The sequence below is a fragment of the Indicator indicator genome, chromosome 7, assembly GCF_027791375.1.
Source record: "Indicator indicator isolate 239-I01 chromosome 7, UM_Iind_1.1, whole genome shotgun sequence".
In the NCBI taxonomy this organism is placed as follows: domain Eukaryota; kingdom Metazoa; phylum Chordata; class Aves; order Piciformes; family Indicatoridae; genus Indicator; species Indicator indicator.
Window position 1 is genome coordinate 20,223,554 of NC_072016.1, and position 27,756 is coordinate 20,251,309.

Below are 27,756 nucleotides of genomic sequence, written 5' to 3' on the forward strand. Positions count from 1 at the left end.
AGGGCTCTTGTGATAATGCAACCATTCTGCCCTGCCCTGAAAGTAATGGGGGTAAAGACCTCAGGCTGGTGACACACCCAGTCTGCTAAACTCTTCAGTGTGTCCTGGTGGCTATATACAGAGCTTTGATCACTGCCACCTTATGCATTGCTGCTGCTTTTGAGTACAGAGGAGTGTTGGTATAGTTCTCTCTTAACTGACTCATCACGTTGCATGAAGTCAAGTGACTCTGCACAAATTTCCCCAGCCCATGGATGTGATGTTCCCTAAACTGGCTTTGCACAAGCCCTGTGTTACTGATGTTGATATCCAAGCCCACGAACTTTGGGAGCACTAGTGGTAAATGAAATCTGTGATAGAAGTTGAACTCAACTCTTAGAACTGGAAGCTGGAAGGTTGTTGCAGTAGCATGGACTTGAAGACGCTTTGTTTCGATGGTCTCCCTGCTGTTTGTCAATGTGACTTTCTGTAATCAGTAAGGAAAGACTATCTTTGTGCCTCAAGAAAATAGATTGAAGGCAGATAGATCATGAAAATGTTGGCTTTTGCTGAGATCAAATGTAAATGCCTTTATTGTGTTACGTATTAATGGTCTTGTTAGGTTTACTTTATAACACACAATTGTTTTAAAGGAAATGAATTTTTTTGTACTTTGTTCAAATACACCAAGATTAATGAAAGGCAGTTTGAACTGGATTGGCTTAATGAGGACCACTTCTATCAAATTTACTGCTTTAAACTCGACTACAAATAAAGCGAATTAAAGACCAAATTATTTCAGTACAGATGTGCATTGAGCCAGAGCGCTATAGTGATTAATTTTCTCAAGTGTTTCATTCCCAGTAGGTTTTTGTGTCAACAGCCAAAAAGGAATTTATTGACTTTACATTAAGCATAGTTTGGTCTAGTTGATTATATTGTTCAAGTGTAAATTAGTGGGTGGTATAAGACTGTGTTGTATTGGAATTTTATTTTGTCTTAAGCAAATTGTTTCATGCTTTATTAACTACCAGTTCTTAAGCAGCATAGTTTAGACACTTGAAATGTATGCTAGGGCATTCAGGAGTGTTTTTAGTGGGTTTCCCCTATTTATTATGCACAAACATCTGTATTGGAACTTCCCCCCCCCCCCACGTGTTGTAAGGACTACATAGTATGTTTAGTGAATTTGCCACAAAATATTCAGGGCTTTTTCTTTATTTATTTCAATTTATTTTATTTTACAAATAAGATATCTAGGTTTAGTTTTACAGACTATTTTCTCATCTGTGGTAAGTATAGTTTAGACACAAAACACCTCATTTCTTTCCCTCTAAGTCCCATCTTGAACATCTGTTGCTCTAAATAGGTGACTTTCATTTGTCTCTGTGCATTTTATGGATTGCAGTCAGGAAACATGGATAGACTAATGTCTCCTGTCCCATGCAGAGATAATGCTGGAGGAGTATCTATTTTTCTAGGTGTGTTTAAAGGGCAGCAGATGCCATGTGAAATAGTTGATACAGTGTATTTATCGTTGTCAGAGAAGTTGTGTCCTCTAAGGCATTCTCTTCTCCCCTACCATAACATGGAATCAAAGAATCATTAGAAATTATATGTCTTGAAAGATATAATCCTGATAGACCTTTTTATGTTTCAGTTAAGAATTGTGCTGTCCAAATTTTTTTAAAAGCAGATTTTTACTTGGACATGACAGTCCTCCAATTTGAAAAAATAATTACTGTTGGATCAAACTTTCTGTTCTGTCTGTTATCATGTTATCTATCAAAGGAGATGAGTGATTAAAAGGTTCAGATCAAAGGCAACTGATTGAGCTTCACTGGAGGCTCCCATCTTTTAATTTAAAATGTATCTATGTCTAACTGATTACCTCTCACATTTATAAAGAAATATTGACATCCTGCTAAAGTATGCAGTGACCTCACTTCTAGCTGAGTTGTGTAGGTTTCACTGCAGGCACTCTGAAAGCGTTGATATTCCTGTAACCTTTTGAGACAAGATATGTGTTTAGTGTATTAATGAGCTGGTTGAAGTGATGTACAGTAATTTCATCCTTGGGTAAAAACAGATGTGAAAGATTCCGTTTTAATATTTAATCAAGCTCAAAGCCTCTGTTGGCTTGTTTAAGTTGACCTGACAGTATTATACCTGGAAACATTTTGAATTAAACCCTGAGTGCTTGACCTTGTTCAAACAGCTGTAATTTAATAAGGCTGCTGTCTTTGTGGAGATAGTGCAGCTAATGGGCAGATTCTTTCTTGGCTGGGATTGCTTTTTATTGCAGTGAAAAAACTTCCTATGTGCTTAAAGGTTTTAATCAGATGAAGTAATAAAAATGAAATAAATAGCAATAGACGTTTTGTATGATCGTCTTAAAGAAGGAATTCCAGAACATATTGACTTTCCTCAAATGTCTTCCAGCATTTTCATATGACAGGGCCCTGGCAATCACCGCTTAGCTCATCTCTTGCCAAAACTTTTGTAGGGTTAGGAAGCTATTTCTCAAGTGGTATATGTTGGTTTGGCCTCACTAAAGTCAGTAGAGCTTGCATCAATTTAAGGTAGATGGAATGTTTTGGTTTGAGTCGGTTTTTTTTCTGCTTCTGCATGTCATGTTATGGGTAAGATTTTTGGTACTTGCCTGTTGTAGAATCCCAGGACTTTTACTGAAACTGTTTAGTAAAGTCAAGGTTTTACCTCTCTCAGAGCTTCAGTAAGGAATTTCAGAGAGGCAGTTTGGGAAAGGGAAAGTTAAAAATAGATGGGTTTAATTTATTAAAGTAAAGATAAAATAGACTCAGAATTGCTATTGATAAATGCACTAACTGCAAAATTCAAGCTCAAGTTAGGAATTCCTGGGTAACATCAGACAAAGTTGGAGGTGCAAATCTTTACAATAGACTTAATATATAGTACTAATGCTAGAAAAAATTAAGCTGTATAATGATGGTGCAATTCTTGCCAAAAAGATGGCATCCCTGTCTTTGGTGGAGGAAGAAGAGTACAGTCCATAGACCGTTTGCTGGATCTTCAGTCGTTTCCTCTTCATGTTGTGCATATCTGTGGGTTTTTCCCTGCCCATGTTTTCAACTTAGCTTACGCTTCTACAAAGGTTTGCCTGTTCATTATTATGTATACCTTTAAAATATTCTTTAATAATAATAAAAAGCCCCCCAAACATAATGTGTCCTCTCCACCCCCCCTTTCCAACCCCCCCCCCCCCAAAAAGGGCAAAAAAAACCCCAACCAAAAATCCCAAACTAAAACAAAAAATCAAACCAAACCCCCCAAAAATGGAAATTGAAGCAAAACACCAAAAAAACATATATGGGCAATCTGGGCAAAACTGCAGACAGGTTATAGATGTAGGTTGAGTGTTATCTACAGAAGTTTAGACAGAGAAGAAAAAAATAAAAGGCAAATCACAAGGAAGTGACAGTTAACAACAAAAATTAAGTACAAGAAGCTGAAGTACAGAAATGTATATAGTTATGTCATCAGAATCCATATCTCTCTAATTCTGTGTGTATATTTGTGTCGGTGTGAGCTGAAATTCCCCCCCCCCCACCGACAATAACCAGGCTAGCTCAGTCTGGAAGCAAATGAAAAGCTGTATTTACAAGCAGAGTCTAAAATCTACAATGAAATGCAATGAATATGTACAAATATACAAAATTCACAACATTCACAAATATATACAATCAACAGAAAAAGCACAACCGATCTCCCTTTGCTTCCCCCCAAGGGGACCCTCCCAAAGGGGCCTCCCTCTCCCAGGAGCTTCCCCCCCAGACCCCCCTGGACAGAGAAGCAGAGTTAGTTAAGCAGAAAGTTGTTAACTTAGCTGCCAAGGTCAGTGTGTTATCTTCAGCCAGAAGAGAAGAAGAAAACAGCAGCCAGACAGCCCAGCAACTGCCCCCACTGCCGAACGCAGAATGTGCAGAGTGCCTACTTTGTTTTGGGTAATAGTTCTTAAACATTTCTATCTATCCAATGGAAGTGTTTAGAACAATCGTTATTTTGCTTTCTTACACCCAATAGTGACTTATTTACATTCTTTCACTTTCTCTGTTCTGAACTTTGCAAGGAAAAATTAAAAAGACAGTTTCAAACCATCACAATATTCAAAAGCTTAATAAAATTGTCAGACTTGCTAAAGACTGACTGGGCAGAACTGTGCTGCTCTTAAAATTTAACATCAGATCTGCTGTTTGACAGTTTGTGAATGTCATGGTTCTCTAAGTTAAGCATGTGTTGTAGTAATTCCTGAGGCAACATAGTTAAAATAACAATAGTAAAATCAGAATTAATTTGAAATAATGTTAATTTTGAATACAGCAGCACTACAGTGTTATTGTGAAAGTCATATTATTGTTGTTTAAAAGTATGAATATAGTTTGAAAGTACATACTGGTGAGGACCACATACACCTGCATAAAGATACCACATATAACTAACATGCCTCACAAATGCCAAACAAAATAATCATTCATTAAATCCCATTTTTCTCACTCTAGTAAAATTCAAGTACAGTAAGATAGTTGCAGTCTTAATGTAATGTAAGGCATAACATCACAGCTTTCTTTGTGTTCCTAGGATGCAGTTGATAAACATGCATTGAGTGCATGCATCCACACTTTTCTGTTCTGTAATCAAGCAATGGCTCAGCGTAAGCTTGACCATGCATTATTAAGAATTCTACTGACTGATACCTGAATGGATCCAGCACATTGTGATTTCTTCAGTCATCAAATCATTAAGAGGAAATAGCTGTTCAGAGTTCTGCTAAACCTCATTCAAGTGTAGCTAGTTATGGGTGGTCTTTAACTTACGTGGGTGAAGAAAGGAAAAGAAATTCTAAAATAAGTTAATAGTTACTGTATTGACACCTTGTATTTAGGGATTTTAATTGCTTCTGTGGTTTGAGAGCTTGATAAGCTGTCAGTCTTGAGTTTGCTTCTCTGATATGTAATCACTGTTGTTTTGTGCAGTAGCTTGTTTCAGCTAAAGCTCTAGTGTTAGTGTAAGGATGCCAGTGATAGGAACCAGCTGTCAAATCTGCATTAGTACTGGAAACTTCTTGCAAGACTTTGGCTTGTGGGTTTTGTGGCTTTCCAGATTCTGATTTGGCTGTTTAACTGCCAAAATGCTGTTGGCTAACTATTGTTTAATCTACCCTAAAAGACTGATGATGTGATGCTTTTCACCTTCAGGTGAATATTTGAAGTGTAGTTCAGGCTCTTCACTAGGGGAAGTTATCTTGGCTGCTTGAAGGCTTATGTATATGATGGAGAGTCTCAGTCCAGTTCTTCATGATCACATATAAATTTTAGACTTAATCAGGGTAATCTCATGGTCTCATAAGCTTCAACACTGAGTCTGGGCTATTGATTTCCGGTAGCATATGTAGCATAGAAACTGTTATCCCAGTTTTGATTCCTTAGAATGTGTTTGAAGCTATCTGATAAACACATTGGAGGAAACCTAATCTGCTGTACTTGTTTGACATGCTAAAAATATATTGCCCTTTACCATGGGCTGTTATGGTGTGATTCCATAGAGAGCTGCCAGGTTTCTTCTCTTGTCTTGTTCTCTTTATAGCATCTCAGGCCTTGCAGGTGACTGGTAATTGGTGTTAGATTCATGGTGACAGGTGTGGCTACTGCCTGGACTCCAGATATAGTATTTGCTTTGGGCAGGTGCATTCCATAGCAATTAATTTTGCGGAGAGGAGAGATGTTTGAACTTGCAGGCTTACTTGATTTGGATGTGTTTGAATTACCACCCTGCTTTGCACCATCCCAAACCAACGGAACAGACTACTCTCAGGATCTAATTTACCTGCCTTAAGTGAATGTCGTGAGTGTTCAGACTACTTGTTACTAGTTATTTTTTTATTATAATAAAAGAGGGGAACACAGGCTTCATTCTCTCAAAACAGCCTTATAGTTGTGAAGATATGCAACAGTTTTTTAAGGTACTAAATGTTTCCTTGAGAGTTAACCATATGGGTTCCTGCTGTTAAGATTGGGTTCCTGTGAAACTTCAAGAAGCTTCCAGGCCATATCTTTACATGTCTTTGTGATATATGAACGTTGTTATTAGCAAGAATATTCACTATGTACTTGCCTTATCCCACGGTTATTAAAAGCTAGACTAATTGCTTTTAAAATTGACAGCCTTTTAATTCTGTGTGTAACTAGGCATTAGCAGAAGGTGTCCCAAGTTTTGACTTGTGTATGGTTGTTTTAAAGTGCATCCCAGTAAAACCAGGCAGGGAGGGAGAAAAAAAAAATTCCAGTGTCATAGTGTATTGACATGGAGTATTCTGGATGGGAAATTTTAAAGATGCACAGGAACTAAAACAGTGGTAGTTTCTTCTGTACTTTGCCTATCTTCCCTTAATGAAGTTTAACTTAATGGTCAGTTTAAAACAGTTAGTACTCAACGAAAAGTGACAAGTGGGTTTTATGGAAATTGGGAGTGGCAAGGAAATGCCTTTCAAAGCATCAATGCTGAAGGAAAAAAGAGGGACAGCTCTATTGACACCTCTGTAGTTAGTATTTCAGATAATGGTAGAGGTGGTAGTCAAGTAAATAGTAGGTATATAATACTAGATGCAGCCTATGTTCCTTCTTTGTGAATTGGAGAACCACGGTAAATAGACAGGAGGAGAAAGAGTAATTGGGATGTGAGTGTGATGTGGAGAATTTTGAGATGAGGAGGTAGTAAAGGAAATACAAGATTGGTAATGCAGTCACAGTCAGAAGCCAGATTTCACTAGATGTGTTTTGGGAAATGAGTTGTTCTTGAAGGCCCAAGATTCTAGGTTAAGCTAACTTTGTTAGTATGAAACTAAACTTTCAAAATCTCATGGGGTTAAAGGGTATTTCATAGCCTAAAATAAAACAGGAAATCTGAATGTTGTTTTTCTTCTTTTATAGCAACAGATGCAGATTTCATCATCTTGTTTAAACAAAGTATCTGCATATTCTGTTCCTTAGCATAGGCTGTGGAATTAGCCTGCTAGGATAGCCAGACAATAAGGGAAAATAATTCCATTTCTTTGGTTTGAATATATCTACCCTTTCTGACCTCTTCTCTCCTATCCTGTTCCCATCACACAAAATTGGTTTCAAGAAACTTACTTTCTTTTGTGAAGATGTAACAAAGCTAGGAATTGCTTAGTTTTTTCAAAGACAATCTGGGAGTCTGAAGACAGGCTGATACAAAATAGACAGTTTGGTGAGTAGATTTTGCTTTGGTAACATGGTTTGGCATGTGTTGTTAAGAGATTACCCCTGGAATCTTCTTTATAAACAACTTGCCCTTCCTGTTACAACTTGTGTAATAGCAGTGCAAAAACATAATTCTTGTCTGAAACTGTACCGTTACGATTTGCAGAGCTCTCCAAAGTTTGGAGAGTGGCATGCTTTCCAGTGCTTGGAAGGAAAGATTTGAAAACTTACATAGTACTGATCAGAGAAATGCACTTGCATTACTTCGTTACGAGCTTCTCTACTTGCTTTGCCTTCCTGAAAAAGAAATACATGCATATTTGATAAACCCAGGAACCAGACTAGGTTAGTTTCCTCAGTAGGAGGTGCAAACTATTTTACAACTTCTTTGTCATGACTACAGCTTTATTTTTTGAAGGTGCAAGCAATTAACTGTGTTGATTTAGCTGTTTATTTGATATCAATACCCTGCACTGTGCCTACAGAGTGATCAGTGTCACATTGTGTGCTGCATGGTAGGATCTATCTAACGTGGTTCTGTAACACCAAGCCCAGGGGGGACTAGCAGCAGGAGTAGCAGTTCGCTTTTGACAGCAGAATGTCCTTGTTGCTATTGATTGGGTTGTTCAGTGAAGTGAAAAAACATTGATCTGGCTTTAAACTGGTAGTTATATGATAATCCTGGAGATGAATGAGTACCATGTGAAGTATTGCTTGGGGGAGGTGGCATGGGGGAAATCCAATACTGGGATTTTGTGTAGCTAATAATAGGCTAATGATACTTAAAAAACATATGTTTTATTATATAGATCTGCAATTAAATGCAGGTAATAAATATTAAATGCATCTTTCCTTACAACAGATGTAAACGGTGGTAAAAAAGATGTCTCTACTCTCCATTTCCCACACTAGTTGTTCTGTATGTTTTTACAGTCTACGGCATTCTAAGTAATGATTCACTGATGCTGGGGAGTGGAAGCTCACTCTTCCATTATTTTGGTGGTTTGGCACTGAGCGTATGTTTTGCAACCACTGTTAATTAATTCAAATTTTAAGTGCCATCTCCCTGGTCCCATCTCATCCTGCCCTTCACCTCCCCTTTCCCCTGAAGAATCTTGGTATATTGGGACATGGAATATTAACTTTAAGCTGACACTTCCAACACTTCTTGATATTCAGATATTATCAGGCAAAAATGGATTAATGAGATGGCATTGCTGGTTTTTTTTTTTTATGATTTGAGTCTGCTTTGACTTTGGCACTCTAATCTTTTTCTTTGGGGTGTATGCATCTTACACAGTTCACTTAAGGAATGGGACAGACATCTTGAATATAGGGTGGGAGGACCCTCTTCCCTAGTCAGTATTTGATAAATGTCTTATTGCTTACTCTATGTTTTGGCAGCAGTAGTGGTGAATGGCTGCACCTCTATGTCCTGGCTACTTGAAGTGTTACTGTTGCTTGTTCAGCCTGGAATCCAGCATAATTTAGCTGTATAAGTGGGACACCATCTCAAAAGTTCGTGCGTGCAACACTGTGCTCTTGAATCCTTGTATCCACTACAACTCACTATTTTATAAGGTTATGGTACCAGAGGGTAGGATTAAGGGTCTTTCCTTTTCTTGAACTGTGTACTTATTTTCTCCCTCCATAAAGCTACAGTTGAACATGCTGCTATAAAGAAAGCATGGAAAGAGCCTGTGTGGAGATACTCATTGCTCGTTCAGTGCAATCCACAGAGCCGTTTCCAAGTAAATGTTCCAGCTGCAGTTTACACTGAAAAACTCATACTGGCAGAATAGACTGCAGGTCAGACTCTCAGAAATGCTCAAATGCATCTTCCTTACCTGTCTACTTCTGTCTTACTCATCCCCCTAAAAGATTACTCTCTGAAGTTCTTGAGTTGTCTGTGTGCATGAGCTTTAGAGATAGCAAAGTAATTCTCAATACTTCAAAAAAAAAAAAAAAAAAAAAAGTGACCCAAAACAAGGCTAAACTACATGCACAAAAAATCCCAACCAGCCAAAAAACACCTTCCACAACATATTCTTCAGACAAATTAGTTGGCTACTGGCGGAATATTTTTTGTTGTTGATTTAGGAGTAAGGATTGGTTCGTGATATAACAAGTCCGAATGCTCTCCTACAAGACTGTTGCAGTCTTGGATTGTCATCATTGTAACTTATTTGGGAGGTCATGTTAGACAGAGATCTTACACAACTGATGAAGAACCCTTTGTCCCAACTTGTATCTGGTTTCTTCAAAAACTCAAATGCTCCTTAGTGCAGGAGATTTGATAGCCATTACAGTGCAACTGAAGAGTAGCTATCACAGTACTCAAAATAAGCTAAAAGTTGGGGAATAAGCTTTTTTGATCTGAACAGTGGTTTGATTATGCTATGCATCTTATTTCAGTGGATTATTTGGAAAACATGACTGTCATAGGTACACCTACATATGTTGTCAGAAAGTAGTTACTCTGGTACATTCAACCAAACTGGGGAAAGGCTGGCATCTCTCCAAATGTTAGTATAGTAAAACTGGGTGGAAACGAAAACCTGCCAGGCTTCCCTTTATGGATAGAGAGGGAGAAAGGAAGAGATGAAACCTCAAACTGCATGCAAATTTGTAGTCCAGTAGGCCAGTGAAACAGATGCTGGTTATATCTGTTTCTGTTGGCAGCTGGAGAAAGGGATTTGAATTTCATCAGATGGACAACACCAAGATCTTAGTGTATCATTTTTATCACTTGACAGAATTCAGCAATGAGCACTCAACCTGCATAAGATGGCTCAATTGTCTGTTGCATTTCCTAGTAGGATTGTAATTTCAATGAATGAATTTTAACTTCTAAAATTGTTCATTTACAAAAAATCAAACCCAACCAACCCAAAAAACAAAACAGAACTTAGTTTCTACACTGAAGTAAAATTGGGAAGAGAAATAAGTCTAGAAAACAGCTGATTGGAACTGATATTGTCTAATATACTGTCCATGTGTTGGAGTTCTTTGAGCATTTTTTTAATAAGTTGCTTTACAGCTACTCTTGCATTCAGTTTGTAGACACTTGATTATTAGTGTGAAAGGTCATAGGTTTTGCTGCAATTCCTTGTGTCTAGGATCAGGGTACTTACCTGCTTGGTCTTGCAGTTTCACATTTGACGTTAGATGCTTTTGTGTTATACAAAGAATGTTTCTCTCTTTTCTCCCCACGCTAATAAAATTTTATATTAGAACCATACTTTCACTATTAGTCTTGTATTGCTTCCTGACTAGTATGTCTTTTACGTATGATGAGTAGTAAAGAAACAAAAGGCAACAATAGCTAATTAGTGCTGGTACTCATTTTACTACTTTAAATATCTTTAGCTCTTCCAGGAAGGTGTTATAAGAACTATGGGTAAGACCTTTTCCAAATGGAAATGTTCTTTATAAACCTAAACATTGAATGTGGCTTATGCTATCTATTCACTTTGTGTGTGTGTACTCACAAGTAAGGGGCATCATGTGTTAATAATTTCTTCACTTTATGCTTTAAAGACATATCCAAGAGATGCTTCTTGTCACTTTATTAACGACTTTCTTGAGGAGAATTGTAGTAGTGATAAACTTAATCCTCCCTACTTTTGTAGTAAGCTTTTAGTCACTTCTTAGTGTGATTCTCTACTGCTCTTTTATCTTAACTGTCAGATATAAGTTTTCTGGGAAGGTTAATGTTGACAGAGAAACTCCTCCCCACCAATCTCTTTCACCACTGCCCCCCCCAACATCCTCAGATTTACTACTGAAGCACTGATCTTATTTACCTTTCAACCTTGCTTTATACATTTCTTGCAATCACATGTTTATGTAATTAATTGAGAAGTCAGAAGTGGAAAATGAGTTTGTGCTTGAATCTATTTGTACTCAGTATTAAAACTCTAATGATACTGCAACAGAACCAGGTTGCATCAGTTGCCTCCTTGTCTTACATGCAGAATTTAAGTGTATGCACCTGTGTATGCATTTCCCTTCCCCCACCTCCCTGTTAACTTGTGTATAACCCAGTTCTGTTGCCCATCTTGTATGCTTTATTGCACCAAGACAATTTGTTGTATGCAGTTGGAGAACTTAGAGTAACATGATATTAGATCAATGTGGTGTAAGTTAAGCCTGCACGTTCACAGAATTTGTTCAGCTGTTTAATTTCTAACATCATTAAGTATTGTAACTTGATTTGTGATTTAGGTGGCTGGTGATTAGTTAGCAGTTGTGTGTTGCAGTTTGAGTAAGCTGTTCCTTTTGCAAAGCTACAAGTGAGGAATTATTGGGAAAGAAAATATTTAGAAAGAAATACTAATGCATTTAAACACTCAATACATTACACATTTCATAATGTAAATGTGTAGACAAAGCCTTTTTTATAATTTGAGTTTTGGAGAAGGTTCTTTCATACAATGAGAGGGTCTGTTAGGGCTGTACGCAGTTTTTAAAACTTCCATGGCAAGTGTATTTTCAAAAATTTGTCTAATGGGCTCTTAAACTATTGTATAAGCTAACTGCTTCACAGAAACACTATTTCTAGCATTAGTAACTTGCTGTAGTATCATGAGCTAAACTTGAGTGCTTCTGTCCACATAAACTCTGTATGCTGAGATGATGTGTCACCATTTAAGTGACAAATGCTGGATTGTTTCTTGGCCAAGGCACGTTTTTGGGGACACTTAAGAAATTCCATTTCCCACTGCCATGGTCAAAAATGAAATGTGGATTTCTGAAGTCCCCATATCCCGTAATCACATGAGCAAATATTTTTATCTGTTTTACTAATGGGTTATACAGTATATACAGTTGTTATGCTTGCCTAATAGACACATTATTACAAATAAATGAAAGGGATTTGATTGCCAATTGATCACTCTTCAACTGAGATAAAATGAAAGCATCTCCTTCATTCCTCTTTATCTATCTGAATGAATGGAGGGGTCATTTTAAGAAAAGTGTTCGCAATTTTTTTTCTTCCCTGTACAACAAGGTGATATAGTCTAAAAATGATTCTAACATTCTGTAATGGCCGTGATGGTGTTAGGTTGATGGTTGGACGTGATGGTCTTGGAAGTATTTTCCAGTGCAAATCTTACAGCAGAAATGTACGCATGTTTAGTTCATATTTAAATATTCTAGACCTTAAATGTTTTTAAAATTGAGGATTTAGGAAAACATACCTATTCATATCTGTTTTCTCTTTGCCCTATTATCCATAAGACAATGTTTAATATTGTGAATGCACGAAACATCTCATAATTAATGTTGATGTTTCTGGGATGTCACAGTACAATGTTTTCCCTGAGTTTCTGGGGTAGAGATGGAGATGGTTTTGCATTAATTTTAATGTGGTAAGAGGTATGGAATATAACATGTAACAAAATTATTCTTACTAGTATTTTCCAGTACACTTTGAACAATAAACTTAAGTGAGTAACTGTCAAACTTACAAATGGGTACAGATTCATTATATTGCAGTGATATAATTAAAAGGATTATAAATCTGCAGGTGGTGTGGGCTTTCACTGATACGGGATTTGAAAAGAGTCCTTCTCAGAGTTGTTTTTTTTTCCCCCCTAACAGCAGAAATTCCTGACTCTTTCAGGATGAGGTTCATTTTGCTGGTGTGTGGAAGAACATGTTTTCTTACTGTCACCCAGAGAGGAGGGACTGTTGTCCCCACTACAGCAGCAGAATCTGGAGAGGCTGTAGTTGTGGTGCTCTTTGAGAGCATTTTAGCCGTGTTTTTTATTGTTTTATTGATGGACGGGAGGAGGAGGGATGAGAGGATCATCACGTTAGTAGTCAGTAGCAGCAGAACTACGACCTGGTAATTTCGCCAGCAAAAGGGCTGTCCCTAAGAATTTATTATGGAGAACATAAATTGGGAAGTTACCACAAGGTGGTTAACTTTGCTCCACAGCAGCAGTCATAACTGTCATCTTACAGATATCTTAAAAGTGCAAATTTATTTTCTTGGATATAAGGAAACTTCAAAGGTGTTTAAGAGGAATGTGTACACCAATGTCATTAACTACTCACAACTTGACTTTCAAGGAAAGTCCTTTTCAGAATGCATTTTCTTTGTTCTTTAGTACGCACTTTCACCGTCTGGCTAAACAAACTTGGTCTAAATGAACTGCAATCTGTACTTAGAGGCCAGTAGAATTTTAAGTATTCTGTCTTCAAGGAAAGTAGTGTTTCTTCTGATACAAAAATGTTTTTCTGTCTGCTCTCAACTCACTTGGTGAACAAATGCTACAGTGCCTTGGAACCTGGAAGATGTGTGCGTCCTTCAGGTCTCCCAGCTTGCACCAAAGAATGGTGCTGTTCTCTGAGTAATCAAAGGTCCTGAATATAAGAGTAGTAGAAATACAATACCCTTACAGAGGTCCTTAAGAACTGGAAACATGCCCTCTTCTACCAACACCCCACATATCCCCTCCCCTTTTTCATGGAAGAAAGGGTACTGGTCACTGTATAGATATATGTATTAATACATAGGTGTTTTGTAGATTGATGTGGTCACAGAGCAGAGCCCCATGTTTTCATGTCTGTGTTGTGACTTACGTATTTTGCTAGCTACTGTAGACTCTTGGAGAAGTTGAAACAAATGCTTCTGGAATACACACTTCACTGTGGCCATTTAGGGTTTGACTGCATTATCAGAGCGGCTTACAAGGGGGATTAAAAATATGTTACCAGGAAAAAATGAGTTTTGGCTTTCTATATATCTTTGCTTATAACAACAACTTTGAATGAATCATACTAATTTATTGGCAAGTTGGAAATGTAAATCTGAAACTGCTTTCCTGAATTCTGGGTATTACTAGATCTATCCCATAAGAGAAATAAAAACTCACTGTTACTAGGAGATTCCTGGTCTCAGGTAAGTGTCATAGAATAAGTTCTGTGAATCAGGTTTGTGTTCCTGAATTTCTATTAAACAATTTCAAGGAATAGATTGTCATTTGGAAAAACCAAAAATTAGCATGGGAAATTACTTTCAGTTGTTGAGTCAATTTGATTCATATATTTTGGCTTTCAAGCCTTGCTATGTATTGAGTAATAAAATTACATAGGGAGTTTTGTGTAATACTAATATTTTTCTCCTTTCTTTCCCTTCTCTTCCTCTTGTCATGTTTTGTCACTGTCATCTCTCTTCAAGTGTAGATACATATTTCACACAAATTGTTGTTTTCTTTGGCAGGAGCTGCAAGCAAGTCTGTGTGAAATTATGTAATGTCTGAAAAGTTGTGTTTGTGATTAATTAGCCTATCGGGAAGCTATTTTGGTGTGTGTGGAATAACTAGATCATACTTTTTATTCATTTGGCAGTGGTAGAAGGTACTCTGGTCAGACCAAGAAACTACAGAGTGCTTTGAATTAACTGTTGGATAAATTACCTGATTACATTTGGAACATGAGATATATGTCTTTTTTTCTTGGTCAGTTAATGCAAATCTCATATTTTGGTTCAAATAAACTTTAAAGAAAACTAGCTTGGGCTGCAAGTATGTCTTAGTTTCAAAATAGTGAAATTTACAATTTGCTTAAAAGTGAGCACTCCAAGTGGCATATTCAAAGGGGAAAAAAAAAGGAAGACGTGAAGTGGCAATATATGTTGTATCTGAACTGCATTGATACCAGTAGCACAGCTCTGCTAGTGGCTCTTAACCAGAATTCTACATCTGGAGTGGACTTCCTGTACAATTTATGCTGCAGGATTTCGGTTTGGGGTTGGCTTTTTTGTGTTTGGAGGGTTGTTTTGGCTATTGGTGGTTGTGAGGTTTATGTGTTTGTTTTGGGGTGTATGTTGTTTGTTTGTTTGTTTTTCCCCCTTCCCTCTCTTTGAAGCTGGTATAGTTAGATTGTGTTCCAAAAATTCCAAGGGGTGGGTGTCTAATCTTTCATATGCTGACTTGATTAGCAAGACATCTTGTTAGTAATTAAAGTGTTTTAAGGTATTATTATTTGTCACCCTCACAGTGGAAGTTGAAATGATCTGTGTTAGACAAACGGCAGCTGGCAAAACCTTTTCTACAGTGTTTAAAAATTTTGTGTATTTCAATTGATTCTTCACAAATACTGCTTTCTTCTATTTTTCAAAATAAAAGAAAGGTACTGTGCTCATCTTAAATGTAGTTACTCATTTAATTGGTTTTGCCCTAAAAACATATCATACGTAATTTTTTGTTTTCACTACATTGATGGTATTCTTTCTTATGCTGCAAGCAGAGAGGCTTAATTGTAAGCATTTAAAATAAATACGGGAGAATTAATCCATCAAAAGACAAGAGCTGTAAATAGTGCTTTGATTTAGACTGTTAAGTATTAGCAGTATAGCTCTCCATGGTTGCATGTCAGGATTCAGTGTCTACTTGCTGCTTCTGACTGGTTAAGGAACATACTTTTCTTACATCTAAAATATGTAGCCTGTAGGCATCAAAATTTCAGGCTTCCTTGCAGGAGATCAAGTTCATAATTCTGTTGCATTTGTCTGCAAGAGGTAAAACAGCAGAGTAGTGATTACACACGATGAAAATTGACCTACTTGTGTACTTGTTCCTTGCCCTTAGAGGTTAATCCAGTACTAAAGAATGCTCAGTGAGTTACACAGGGTAGCTCTTGTCATGCTTCTGTTTCCATTGGGATGCAGCATCTTCTGTATGTGAAGGAAGACACAAAAAAAATCTCTGCACAGAATTTTCTCATGAAGTATATTCCTGCAGTATGTCTTAGATGAGTTTATCAATGTGTCTTGTCCCAGCCATGCTCAGTACTCATTTGGAATTAGATCAGAGAAACTCTTTCTGTGGTCACACTGCACAAGAAAATTTATAGTGGAGGTTTGAATATTAGAAATAAAACATTTGTTTCAGTGGGCAGTGGACCTTAAATGTGAATGATGTGATAGGTGCAGGTTATTTCATTACTTAGTTCTGTTACTGAATGGAAGTGAATAGGAACAGTTTCCTACTACATTAAATAAACCTGTCAGTGTTGGAGGGAGGTTGATGTTTGAAGAGTTCAATATCAAACTTGATAGGCAATAGTATTGTTAGATTGGTTTGCCAAGTTATTGGGGGCAATACATAACAGTATTTATGTTCAACCCATAACCGTAATTTTAATTTAAAAAATTTTTAGTACATGCTTTCCTTTGATTATGCCTTTTAGTTGGAGTGGAAGTTTCTGTGGTGGGTTGAAATTAATTCGAAGGAAACTACCCCCAAAATAAAATTGCCAGGCCAGCTCAGTTTGGGATGGAAGCAAATGAAGCTATATTTACAAGCAAACTAAAATCTAGAAATATGAAATGCAATGAACGTGTACAAAATATATAATATATGAAATATATATATATATACAATTTATAAATAATACAAACTCCTCAGAACCCCCCTGGATGTATCCAGGGGACCCACTCACTTCTTCCCCCACTCCCTCCCTCCTTCCTGTTACCTCACACAGTAGTCAAAACAGACACATTTGGCAAGGCCATGGAAGAGAGAGAGGAAAGTTGCAAGCAGAAGCGCCAGAAGAAGAGGGAACTGTTTATGCCTCTGCCTATATTCCTATTAGCAATCCTATGAATTATATACACCTTATAATTACTTTCCTTTTACATGCAGTGGCAATTTATTTTACTTCTTTGCTTGTCAGGGACTAGGCTATAGTTACCCCTTCAAACTGTAAGTTTCTTACCAAGGTGGTATCAGCAATACAGTTGCATTTTTTGAGGCATAGTTAAGCACCTTGAAGCACTGTTTAAAAATGTTTCACAGAATTACAGTAAGCAAGCTGCTGGCTGAAAGACCTTTGTTATCCTTCTCCTATTGTGTTTGGTTTGGTGTTGGTTTCTTTTGTTTGGTTCAGATCTCTCTGGGTGGTGGTTGTACAAATTCAGATGCTGGGACTCTTACACTTACCCTGAGTAATGTGGCAATTTTATATTACTGGGAAGGGAGAGAATGGCCTCTTGGACTTCATGGAGCTTTCATTTTGTCATACTGCAGATTTTGAAACACTGTTGAAAATAGATTAAAGCCAGAGTTTGAGATTCTGACTAGAGTGGTTTTGAGAAGCCATGCAATACAAATTGCTGCAGTAATCATTTGTTTGTTCATTGGGGTTGTGTGTGTTTGTTTCATTTTGTTTTCTTCTTTTCCCTCACCCCCAGCTTAGTTATATTAGTTGAAGACAAATCTTAGGTCAGATTCCTTCCAGAGACTTTGATTTAACTTTATTTATAAAGGCCTACTTGGAAACCTTTCTAATAAGAGTTTCTTTTGTGTGAAATAGATACTGTCTTTTTTTCATTAATTGTTTGAGATATGGTTTAGGTAGCATGGTTAGTTAACAGTGTTTTATTATGTTCTAATGGCAATAATTTTGCTGTATTGTAAAATGAGTTACAGTGATCTGGGATTTCAATTACAAAATTACATTTTGATATAGGGAGGAATAATTTCTTCACAGTATGCCAATATTGAACATTACCTACACATATAAAGAAGAAGGGACTAATAGAGAAATCTGTTTCAGGTGTTTGAAATGCCAGCTTCTGTGGTAACAGCTAAGTAGCCCTATAGTATCATCCCTCTGCCATGGATTTAAACAGTTGCTCAAGTGAGAAACTGCTGTTCTCCTAGGTCTTGTATAAAATATATTGCGTGCATTTCAAACACTAGTCTAGTCTCATAAAGCCCTACTTCCGTGTTTAATACAGTGCTACTCAAATCTAGATAGAGCTGGCAGTAAGCTTGCCCCAAACAGTAAACCAAATAAAATATCCATATGATAATTTAATATGCAATTAAACATTTTCCCTGATCAGTTAGCATCAAGACAACTAATAATTATCCTGTGCCACACCACAAACTTATTATATGCATTTCTGTAGGGTGACTTTGGTAATAAGTTATGAAAAGAAGAAAGCATATGTACAAACATCTGAGTAAACCTAGTATTACGGCAGTGAGGTGTGCTATTCATACTGGAGTTAGTTTCATCTGCTTAAAGTGATAATTTTCACCAAAAAATAAAGGCACATTATTGGACACATCCGTGGGATCATGGGCTGTGAATTGCACCAGTGCTTACCTGTTCGTGATTACAAGTGTCTTCTGCTTCATTCTAGTTCTGTTGCAGTAAGAGAATTCAGAGCTAAGAAATACAACCCTGTTCAAATAACTGTAGATAGTTGTGACAGAAACCAGTGGTTTCCATGCCAAGATGTTTGGTAATCTGCTAAACGTATGAAGAAACTGAGTTATATTTAAAAAAAAAAAAAGAAAGAAAGAAAAAAGCGAAAATATAAAGCAAGTGATGAGCAGGACTGTAGAAAGCAGGATATTTCTGTAAGTTTACCTCAGAATGAATACCTGGAAGTGTACCTAAAGGTGAGGTTCTTGTAGGGGTTGTGTACTAGTTATATGGATGTGTGTGTCTTAACTATGTGTCATCATATGCAACAGATGGTATAGAGGATGAGGTCATGATGAGGATAGGTAATTCTCTGAAGCATATCAGTTTTGTGAAAGAGGTGGGATGTGACAAGTAACACGTCTGGTGCTTTTAAGACATCTAGATAGATTAAGAATGAGTGTGAAGAGTGAAAACTTAGTACTTTGGAAAAAGAAGAATCTGAGCTGTATAAAACCCAAAGGCATCACTTGGAAGATGCCCTCATACTAGGGCTAATGTTCTAAGATTATAAACAGAAGTAAGAGTGAAGACTGGGACCAGAACAGTGGGTCCCTAGTGAAGTTTTGGCAGTATTCATTTGACTTTCTGTCCTGAAATTTCTTGCATGCTGTTTCCATTCATAGAGATCTAATATTTGTGTATTGTGCATAAGGATGTCTTACATCAAGTTGTCAGATGGTGTTGAGGTGTTTCTGAAAAGCATTGAGAGACAGTTGTAAATGTGAACAATTGAGGTTTTGGTTTATTGTTCAAACATAAATTTCTTAGGAGCGTGTGTGAAACTTTCCAGTTATTGAGACCAGCACTTAAAACAATTATTGTTTGTAGGCAGCTAATGCCTAGTAGTTTTCAGACAATCTGTTTAAAACCTTAGAGTGCTTTAGCAATGCAAATAGTAATCTTCTTGCTTCCATTGGGATTTACAGTTGTGGATACCTTGCATCCTCAAAGCCAAGACTTTTTCAGGACTTAAAGTTGCCTTTCTTTCCTTTTTCTACCCTGTATCAACGACATCCAAAGGAATGAGCTGTGATGCTCCTCTTCTACACTTCTCTTGCTGCACCAACTTTCAGTCTCCCCTTGCCTCTCCTACACCTTCACTACATTCTAGATACTTAAGGGGAGACACTTGATTATGATACTTTTTCTGATAGTTTTGTTTGTGGGGCCTTTTATGCAGGATGAAACAAAAATTGTGATATGGCCACATTTTTGTTGGTAGTAACTGATCTATAGAGTTCTTTCTTCATCTTTTTAGGAAGTGTTGCATTTATGAGGTCAGAGCAAGGGTTTATATAATGCTTAAGGCAGACACACAGACTGGGACCTGCCAAATAGTCTGGGATACTCGTTTTAGTAAGCCAGTCTCTTGAAAATGTACCTATGTAGCTTTTCTGGTTCACGCAGCTTTTACGACAGTGTTCTGACATTTGAGACTTCCTATTGTGAATGTTAAAAAGAATGCTTGGTATATGTGTAGCAGACTTAGAGTTATCTCCTACCAAACTCTAATAATTAAGTTGACTAAGTAATCTGTTTAAAACTTGCGTATGTTTGAGAAATTTGGATACTGTATTTCACAACATATTACTTTATGACTTACTGTAAGAAGCATAAACTTAAAATTATAGTGAAGATGATCAAGTCTAACTGTCAACTTAAGATCACCATGGCCATTAAACCGTGTCCCGAAGTGCCATGTCCATTTCTTGAACACCATCTCCCTGGGCAACCTATTCCAATGCCTGGCCGCTCTTTGTGTAAAAATTTTTTTTCCAATCTAAGCTGCCCCTGGTATATCTTCAGGTCATTTCCTCTCGTCCTATGACTTGATACTAGGGAAAAGAGATCAACCCCCACCTCACTACAACATCCTTTTAGGTAGTTGTAGAATGTGATGAGGTTTCCCCTTAGCATTCTCTTCTCCAGACTCAACAATTCCAGGTCCTTCAGCTGCTCCTGACAAGACCTGCTCTCTAGACTCTTCACCAGCTTTGTTGCCCTTCTTTGGATCTGTTCCAGCACCTCAGTGTCCTGGTAGGGAAGGGCCCAAAACTGAACACACTATCCAAGGTGTGGCCTCACCAGTGCCGAGTACAAGGACACGATTACTTCCTTACTCCTGCTGGTCACACTATTCCTGATGCAAGCCAGGATGCTGTTGGCCTTCTTGGCCACCTGAACACACTGCTGGCTCATGTTCAGCTGTCTGTCTACCAGCAGCCCCAGATCCTTTTCCACCAGGCAACCTCTCAGCCACTCTGCCCCAAGCCTGTAGCATTGCATGGGATTGGTGTGACAAAAGTGAAGGGTTGGCATGTGGGTGAACCTGGCGTGTGGGTTTGTTAAACCTTGTGCAGCTGATCTCAGCACATCAATTCAGCATGTCCAGATCCCTTTTCAGAGCCTTCCTACCCTTAGCAGATCAACAACGCCATCCAATTTAGTGTCATCTGCAAAATTTCTGAGGATGCACTCAGTTCACACATCCAAATTGCTGATAAGGATATTTAAGTGAACCGACCCACATACTGAGCCCTGGGGAGTACCACTTCTTATTGGCTAACAACTGGATTTAACTCCATTCACCACTTCTTGGGCAGGTGATCAATGTGTATGCATCATGAGGGTTTCTGAGCCAAAATTACTGATGACAGTAAAAATATCTTGATAAGATTTTAATGCTTTTTAGAGGATAGATGAACTGCAGTGGTTGCATGTACAATGTTCTACAGGACTGACTATGACAATTGGATGTATGGTGCCTAAATAATGATTGTTCAATTTCTAATTGGAAAGTAACAGAAAAACCCTACCTGTTTACAGGTGCTGAGTTCATGATCTGTTATTGCTCTGTGGTATATACTAATTTAAAAAGACAAAAATAATTGTTTAAAAAAAAAGGCTTTTTGCCTGACTGCGTGACACTTCAGTTTCTGAAGACAACTGTATGTTGGCATAGGGCATGAATTTTCTGCAAATTTGTCCCTACTGCAATTGAAAATGCAGTTATTTGAAATGTGATTGGAGTTGAAATGAAAATTGTTATTTTAACAGGGTAGCCTTTTAACTTTTGATGTACAGTTTCTAGTGACCTAGAAAAGTACAACCTTTTTGAAAGCTGTGATTTACTTTGTTCCCAAAATTAAAGGAATGAAAAATTTATTAGTACCATTAGAAATAATGGTACTACATTAGCATCATTCTGAATCATCTTCAGTGACAGAGCATATACCATACTCTTGAAGTAGTTGGTGTTTGATTTTTTTTTTTTTTTTAAGGTTGGTTGGTTTGTTTTGGTTTTTAGCACAATTATTAATGTGGTTCTTAAATATGTGATGAAGAAGTTATTTTTCCTTTCTCATCTTATTCAGCCTCAGTTTTAAATATTACCGGTTCATCTGGTATAACTGGTCTGGGGTAACTGGCTGTACTGTAGTTCCTGTAAGAGATTAAATAGAATTAACCTTCCTGGCAACTAATAATTGTTTTTCAAAAGATAAATGATACTCAATTGCTTTATTTCAGAAGAGGAACTAGTGATTAAGAAAAGAGATACAGGGAAGGAGATGCATTTCTGTTTGAATTATATTCCGACCTATTGGAAAAACAACCAAACAAAAAACCTTATCCAAAACTTAGTTTATCCTAGTTGAGACAGTTGTGCCTCAGAAAGAATACTACCAGTTTGAAGATAGTTTTGCTTTGATTGTGCAAGCTAAAGCAATATGAAACTAGATTGTTTATTGTGCTGACAAGAATGTGCGTATTAACTTTCAGTGGCTTTCAGAGATCAGACCCAGTAATACTGTTAGTAATACAAGACTTCACAATATATACTGACACCTGAAAGTTTTTTGAAATTGTTTGTGTGAAGTGATAGGATTTGTGAGCTCTCTGTTTTTAGGTTTGGTGTGAGAACATCAGTCTCTGTAGCCCTGAACTGCCAACAACCTTTGTCCTTTGTTTTACCTTCAGTTAAAAACAAACCCCAATTGACAACAACAAAAAACCCCAACAAAATCAACCAACCAAGCAAAAATAACCAAAAAAACCCAGCAACAACAAAAAAGAAGGTGTGTGTGAAATAATGAAGTCTTTTGCTAGAGCAAGAAAAAAATATTGGAAAGATAAATGAGATTGTGGACCTAGATTTGAACAATCTGTAGTGTTTTGTACATTATCTATCAGAGTAAGCCTTTCTGAAGTGGCTGAAGCACTGTTACATTAAAGAGAGGGAGAATGATGTGCTTGAAGAAGTAGTTTTTTTATTTATTAGACTCCACTAAAAGAATAATCTTTCTTTTTAAATTATCTGTATTAAACTGTAAGTAGCATTTAAGAAATGTCCACAAGATGCTCTAAGTGAACAGCTGAGTTTGAATAGTTCTGGACCATTTTTTCCCTGCTGATTACTGGTGTGATTTATGTAAATTTTTTTGTTAAAACCATTTTGATCCAAATAGAAGTCTGTTTATAATTATGGAACACTTCTGTTGAATTATGATATCTTAGTGGCAAGAATTGTAGCTAATTAGTTTTTATATTTATGTATGCTTTTCTTTTAACTTGCAAGTGGAAAATTCTGCAGGGAATCAGTATAACCTTTCCCACCTATTACTGATCTCATTCAATGCCATTTTGTCCAAACTGACAAGGAATTACCAATTTTTTTTTTTTTAATTAAGCATGACTGAATTAGAAATCTACTAGTTTTATAACTTCAACAGGTAGCACTTCTGTCCAGGTAGCAATTTCGTGTTTCAGCTATCCATTGGGGAGGCCTTAATAAGACTAAGGACTGCAGACAATGTTTGCTCCTGTTAGTTGTAAGGTCACATTGCAGTTCTATTTTGTAGTTTATGGAAGAGAACAGATGCCTCCATACTTAGAAAAAGGGTTTGGAAATGTGTTTTATTTGGGATATACAAGTATCTCAGTATTCCGGCAATTGGATTGTGAAGAGATGAACAGTCACTAAGCTATCGGAGGAAGCACTGTGTCTGAGAGTATGTTCAAATGGGAAGTGGTTGTAGGTCAGGGTAAGGATACGTGTGCTTCTCTTGGCTGGGTAGGACTTTACCTCCCTGTTGTCGGTGTTCTTTGGAATCTGCTGCTTGATTTAAGATGTTCCTAAAGCTCAATAATACAAAACTATTTTCAGTATTTTGTGTTGAGGTACAAGAGCATATCTGTGCAGAACTGATGCCTTTTGAAAAATACCCTTAAAAAGCAAGTACTCCCAACTTCCTAGAATTGTAATAGAATACAGATTCATAGGTCAAGCAAAGATAGTTTGTCAGCTTTTGAAGCATTGTGGCATAGAGTGGAAATATGAAAGTTGAAGGTGAAACCCACAAGTTATTATTTTGATACAGCACATTAATAGCACTGCTTAGCTAACCCTGGAAACCATAAATTTGCAAAAGAAACTGTTCTGAGTTGTTGTGATACCTAGAAGCCAGTCTGGGAAAGTGCTCTATTATTTGAGTATCCCACTTGGAAGAAATAATTGCACATAATTTTATTTGTTACAGATTTGTTTACAGAAACTTGCTTGTAGATATCAATACTGCAGGAACTGTTTGGGGCTGTTTAATTTTGGATTGTTAAGTCACAGATTAGGAAGATCAGGAAGTAAATGTATATCAAATCTTAAGTCTTTCTCTAAAATCTTCATTGCTTCTAGATATGGAAAGATTACAGAGTATTACAGCTATGTTGATGTCAACAGTCACACACGTTCCTGGTGACTCTTTGGAGGAATGCACCTAGCAGACATTGTGGCTTTATGTTCAGAACCAGCTACTACAGTAGTTTACAACTAGCTACGTTTCTTTTATCTCTAAGTACATGTTTCTGCACACAGGAACACTACACAGAAAAACAACATCCTCAATTTCCTTCAGTTTTGGATGGTTTGTTCTGGGTTTTCTTATAGTTTGTGGGTTTCTTAACTGATGAAAAATCAGTGGAACTATTAGCAAATTAATATTAGGAATTCTGAGAAAACTATCACTCATTTTGTGTATAGAAAATCAGTAAGCTCCTTACTGGGTGTCTAAATGTTTATGTGTAAGTGAAAAAGAGTGGAGTCTAAAAACTAATAGTACTGGAAATGCAATGTTTTTACCCTAAAATGGTAGTTTTATAAGGAGCTATGAGTTCCAGTGGATGGAAATGTAATAAAATGTGTTAAATTTGAGAGTTTTTGTAAAAGTCCCGGGTTTGCTTCCAGAAAGGAACTATATTCATTTGTAATAAGGGACAATTTACATCTTAATATTTGACCCGTATTGAATCTGAAGAACCAAGTGATTGTGTGGTCTTGAGGGACATGGTCTAGCAGCAGACTTGTTAGAGTTAGGTAAGGGTGGTGATCTTTTCCAAACAAATAAATTCTGTGACTCTGTATTCTAGAGTTGAATTTGTGTGTTCAAGAATAGTGTCCTAAGTTATAATTTTTGCTCATTTTTGTTAACTCTGGTCTTGTATTGGTACAAAAGGTTGCTTATTATGGGCCAATTAAATGATTATGAAATATGTTAAGATACTTAACTTTGCTATTCTGTTTGCTATGAAGTTAGTAAAATGTATGTACGACATGTCAGGTAAGGTTAAAGACTGAAGATGTGGGTTTGGATTTGTGGGATTGGTTTTTATTTTTTGCTAGCTAACTGTCTGTTTATTTTTAAATCTAGCCACGAGCTGATCCTATCCCGATATGTAGCTTTTGTTTGGGAACAAAAGAATCAAATCGTGAAAAAAAACCAGAAGAGCTGTTGTCTTGTGCAGACTGTGGCAGCAGTGGTAAGTTGGCTGAATTTACAAATACTAGAAATGTTTATGTTTAAGACTATTTTTAAGGTATTAAAAATATTTTACATTTGAGTGTCACTCTCACTCAGGACATATACTGAGAACTCAAAGCAGGGGTGGAAGAGACTTTTTTTAAAACGATTTTAAATAAAATCTTGTCGTCTGGCTAACTACAAAAGGAAAGGTGTGAATTCATCTTTGTGCCAAGAGTATAAATCTGCTGAGTAAATTAATAGGGAAACCACACTTGTACAGAATTCTGATGCTGTTTGGAATCTGTTAGCTCTGAAAACTCAGTTTTGCAACAAAACATCAAGTGATGATTAAGATTTTTGCTTGCACATATTTGCAGCATTTCAGAAGGTGAGGAGTAATCATAATAACAACTATAGCAGTTTTTGCTATTGTGTATCTGATTAATTAAAAATCATAATTAAGTGGGAATTTGCATAATACTTCAAATGGCACCCAGTGTGGTTTTGGCCTATGTCATTCCTGATTCACAGAGGGATTTGTCTAAGAAACTTGGGTAAATCTCTTTAGGAATGCTGTGACAAAAAGATTTTCCTGGTGCTACTGGTAGAGTTCTGGGTGTGAAAATCCTCTGATTCTGTAAAAAACCCAACCCACTGGGGAAGATAGCTTTATGCTAAAAGACGAGTTATTTGTCCAGTATGGTTTGCAGGTGAGAGGACTGCTTTTGTTTAGCTGTGCCAGTTCAGGAAAAAAAAGTTAGCTCCCATAATCTTATAGCTACATTGGGAAGTACATTTGTTAAATTAGCTTTGCAAAGTAGACCATCCTGTTTCAAAGACAAAACCAGCAGTGCTGCTTAAAGTCACGGACTGCAACATCCAACTGCTTGATTCTAGCTCTTTGTGCTGGTACCTGGTTGCACTATACCACCTTCTATGCCAGAATGAAGAAAAGGGAAGTATTCAGGAGGGAAATGGGAAGAGAAGCAGTAGGGTCTGCATAAGGCAGCACTGCTTTTGAGAAGGCTGAAAGTGAAGGAATTGTTTTGATGTCTTTGAATTCAGAGTCCATCTGTATCATCGTTTTGTAGGAGAAGAATAATTGTGTGCTGAAGATGATCTGTCTTGGGTATTGCAATAGCTACATAAATACTTGAATAAAACCAAGAGAGTGTGAATTAAAAATGTGTTTTCAGTTAATAAGGGTATGCCTTTGATTGTGTACTTTTGAATCCGTCACCCCGGACAGACTGTTTGGTATTTTAGCCAGTGTAATTTTTTTAGTGTATTTAAACAAATGATTAAGCAGTGAAGTAAGGAAGTGGCTTTTGGTGCAAAACCAAACCTCACAGATTTTAAGCTGTATTCCTTGAATGATACACAGATTTCATGTATTTTCAAACCTGTATTCTAATATTTGGAAATTTAATAGGATTTGTGCATGGTTAGATTCAGGTATGCAGAGTTTACATTAATCGGGTGATCTTACATATCAGCTACTCTTCTGTTAGTGCAGTAATTCCCTGGTTGGTCTAAAATGCTTTATAACTGGAAGTCTTGACTTTCATGGATCAGCTTCCATTTGAATTAACACTGATAAGTTCTCTCAGCCTCATTAAGGCCGAATTATCTTTAATTAGTTCCTCAGATGTACTAGAGATAAAGAATGAAATGTGGGACTGCCAATCAAGATTGCTGGATGGTTAAACTTTAGCTACTGATGCCTAACTGAAATAAAACCCAATCCTAGTGCAATTTATAAATAACAAAACTTCACTCAAGTGGGCATTTATTGTAATTGGATTTGTAATTCTGCACATTGCAGTATATCTTAAAGCTGGTCTTGCTGTCTAACAAATATAAAAGGCAATTGCATGTTGTGCCCAACAAGCAAATTGGCCAGTTGATCAGAGATTAAATGACCGTGCCCACTACCGGCATGCCTGCTTTCCTTTAGGTTTTTTTGTCTGTTACACATGCTTCTTCAGGTAATGCTTCTGTGTTCATGAAAGCAGAAACTAGTTGATGTATCTGTACACTGACATGACTGTTATTTTGTTGTGTTTGGGAGGATAATGTATTTGGGCCAAGAGAAACAAGATGCACTGCTATGTCACTTTGTACAGGGCATTTTCTAAAGGAGTAGTGATGCCAGATGTGAGAAAACAAATCCTGTTACCAAGACAGTGCTGCTCCTCTGTCCCACTCAACCCCATGCTCTGGAATAGAGCTCCACTTTCATTAGCGCAATTGAAAGGTGCAGAAGCAATCGAACTGCTGCTGACAGGTTTTTAAACTGAGTTGAAGTTTTAGAAAGAGGAAAAATTAAAAGGTCTGGAGCCCTCAGTACAGGAAGGACATAGACCTGCTGGAGCAAGTCCAGAGGAGGGCCACAAAAATTATCAGGGGGCTGGAGCACCTCTCCTATGAAGATAGGCTGAGGGAGCCAGGGTTGTTCAGCCTGGAGAAGAGAAGGCTCCAGGGAGACC

The 27,756-nt window shown here is 37.2% G+C and overlaps 1 protein-coding gene across 1 annotated transcript in view; it reads left to right on the forward strand.

Annotated features, from left to right (window-relative positions):
- KAT6B (lysine acetyltransferase 6B) overlaps nt 1–27,756 on the forward strand; it is a 92,818-nt gene that overhangs the window by 19,585 nt on the left and 45,477 nt on the right. The window contains exon 2 of the mRNA XM_054382115.1: nt 25,175–25,283. Coding sequence (XP_054238090.1) covers nt 25,175–25,283 — 109 coding nt within the window. The remainder of the gene's footprint in view (nt 1–25,174; nt 25,284–27,756) is intronic.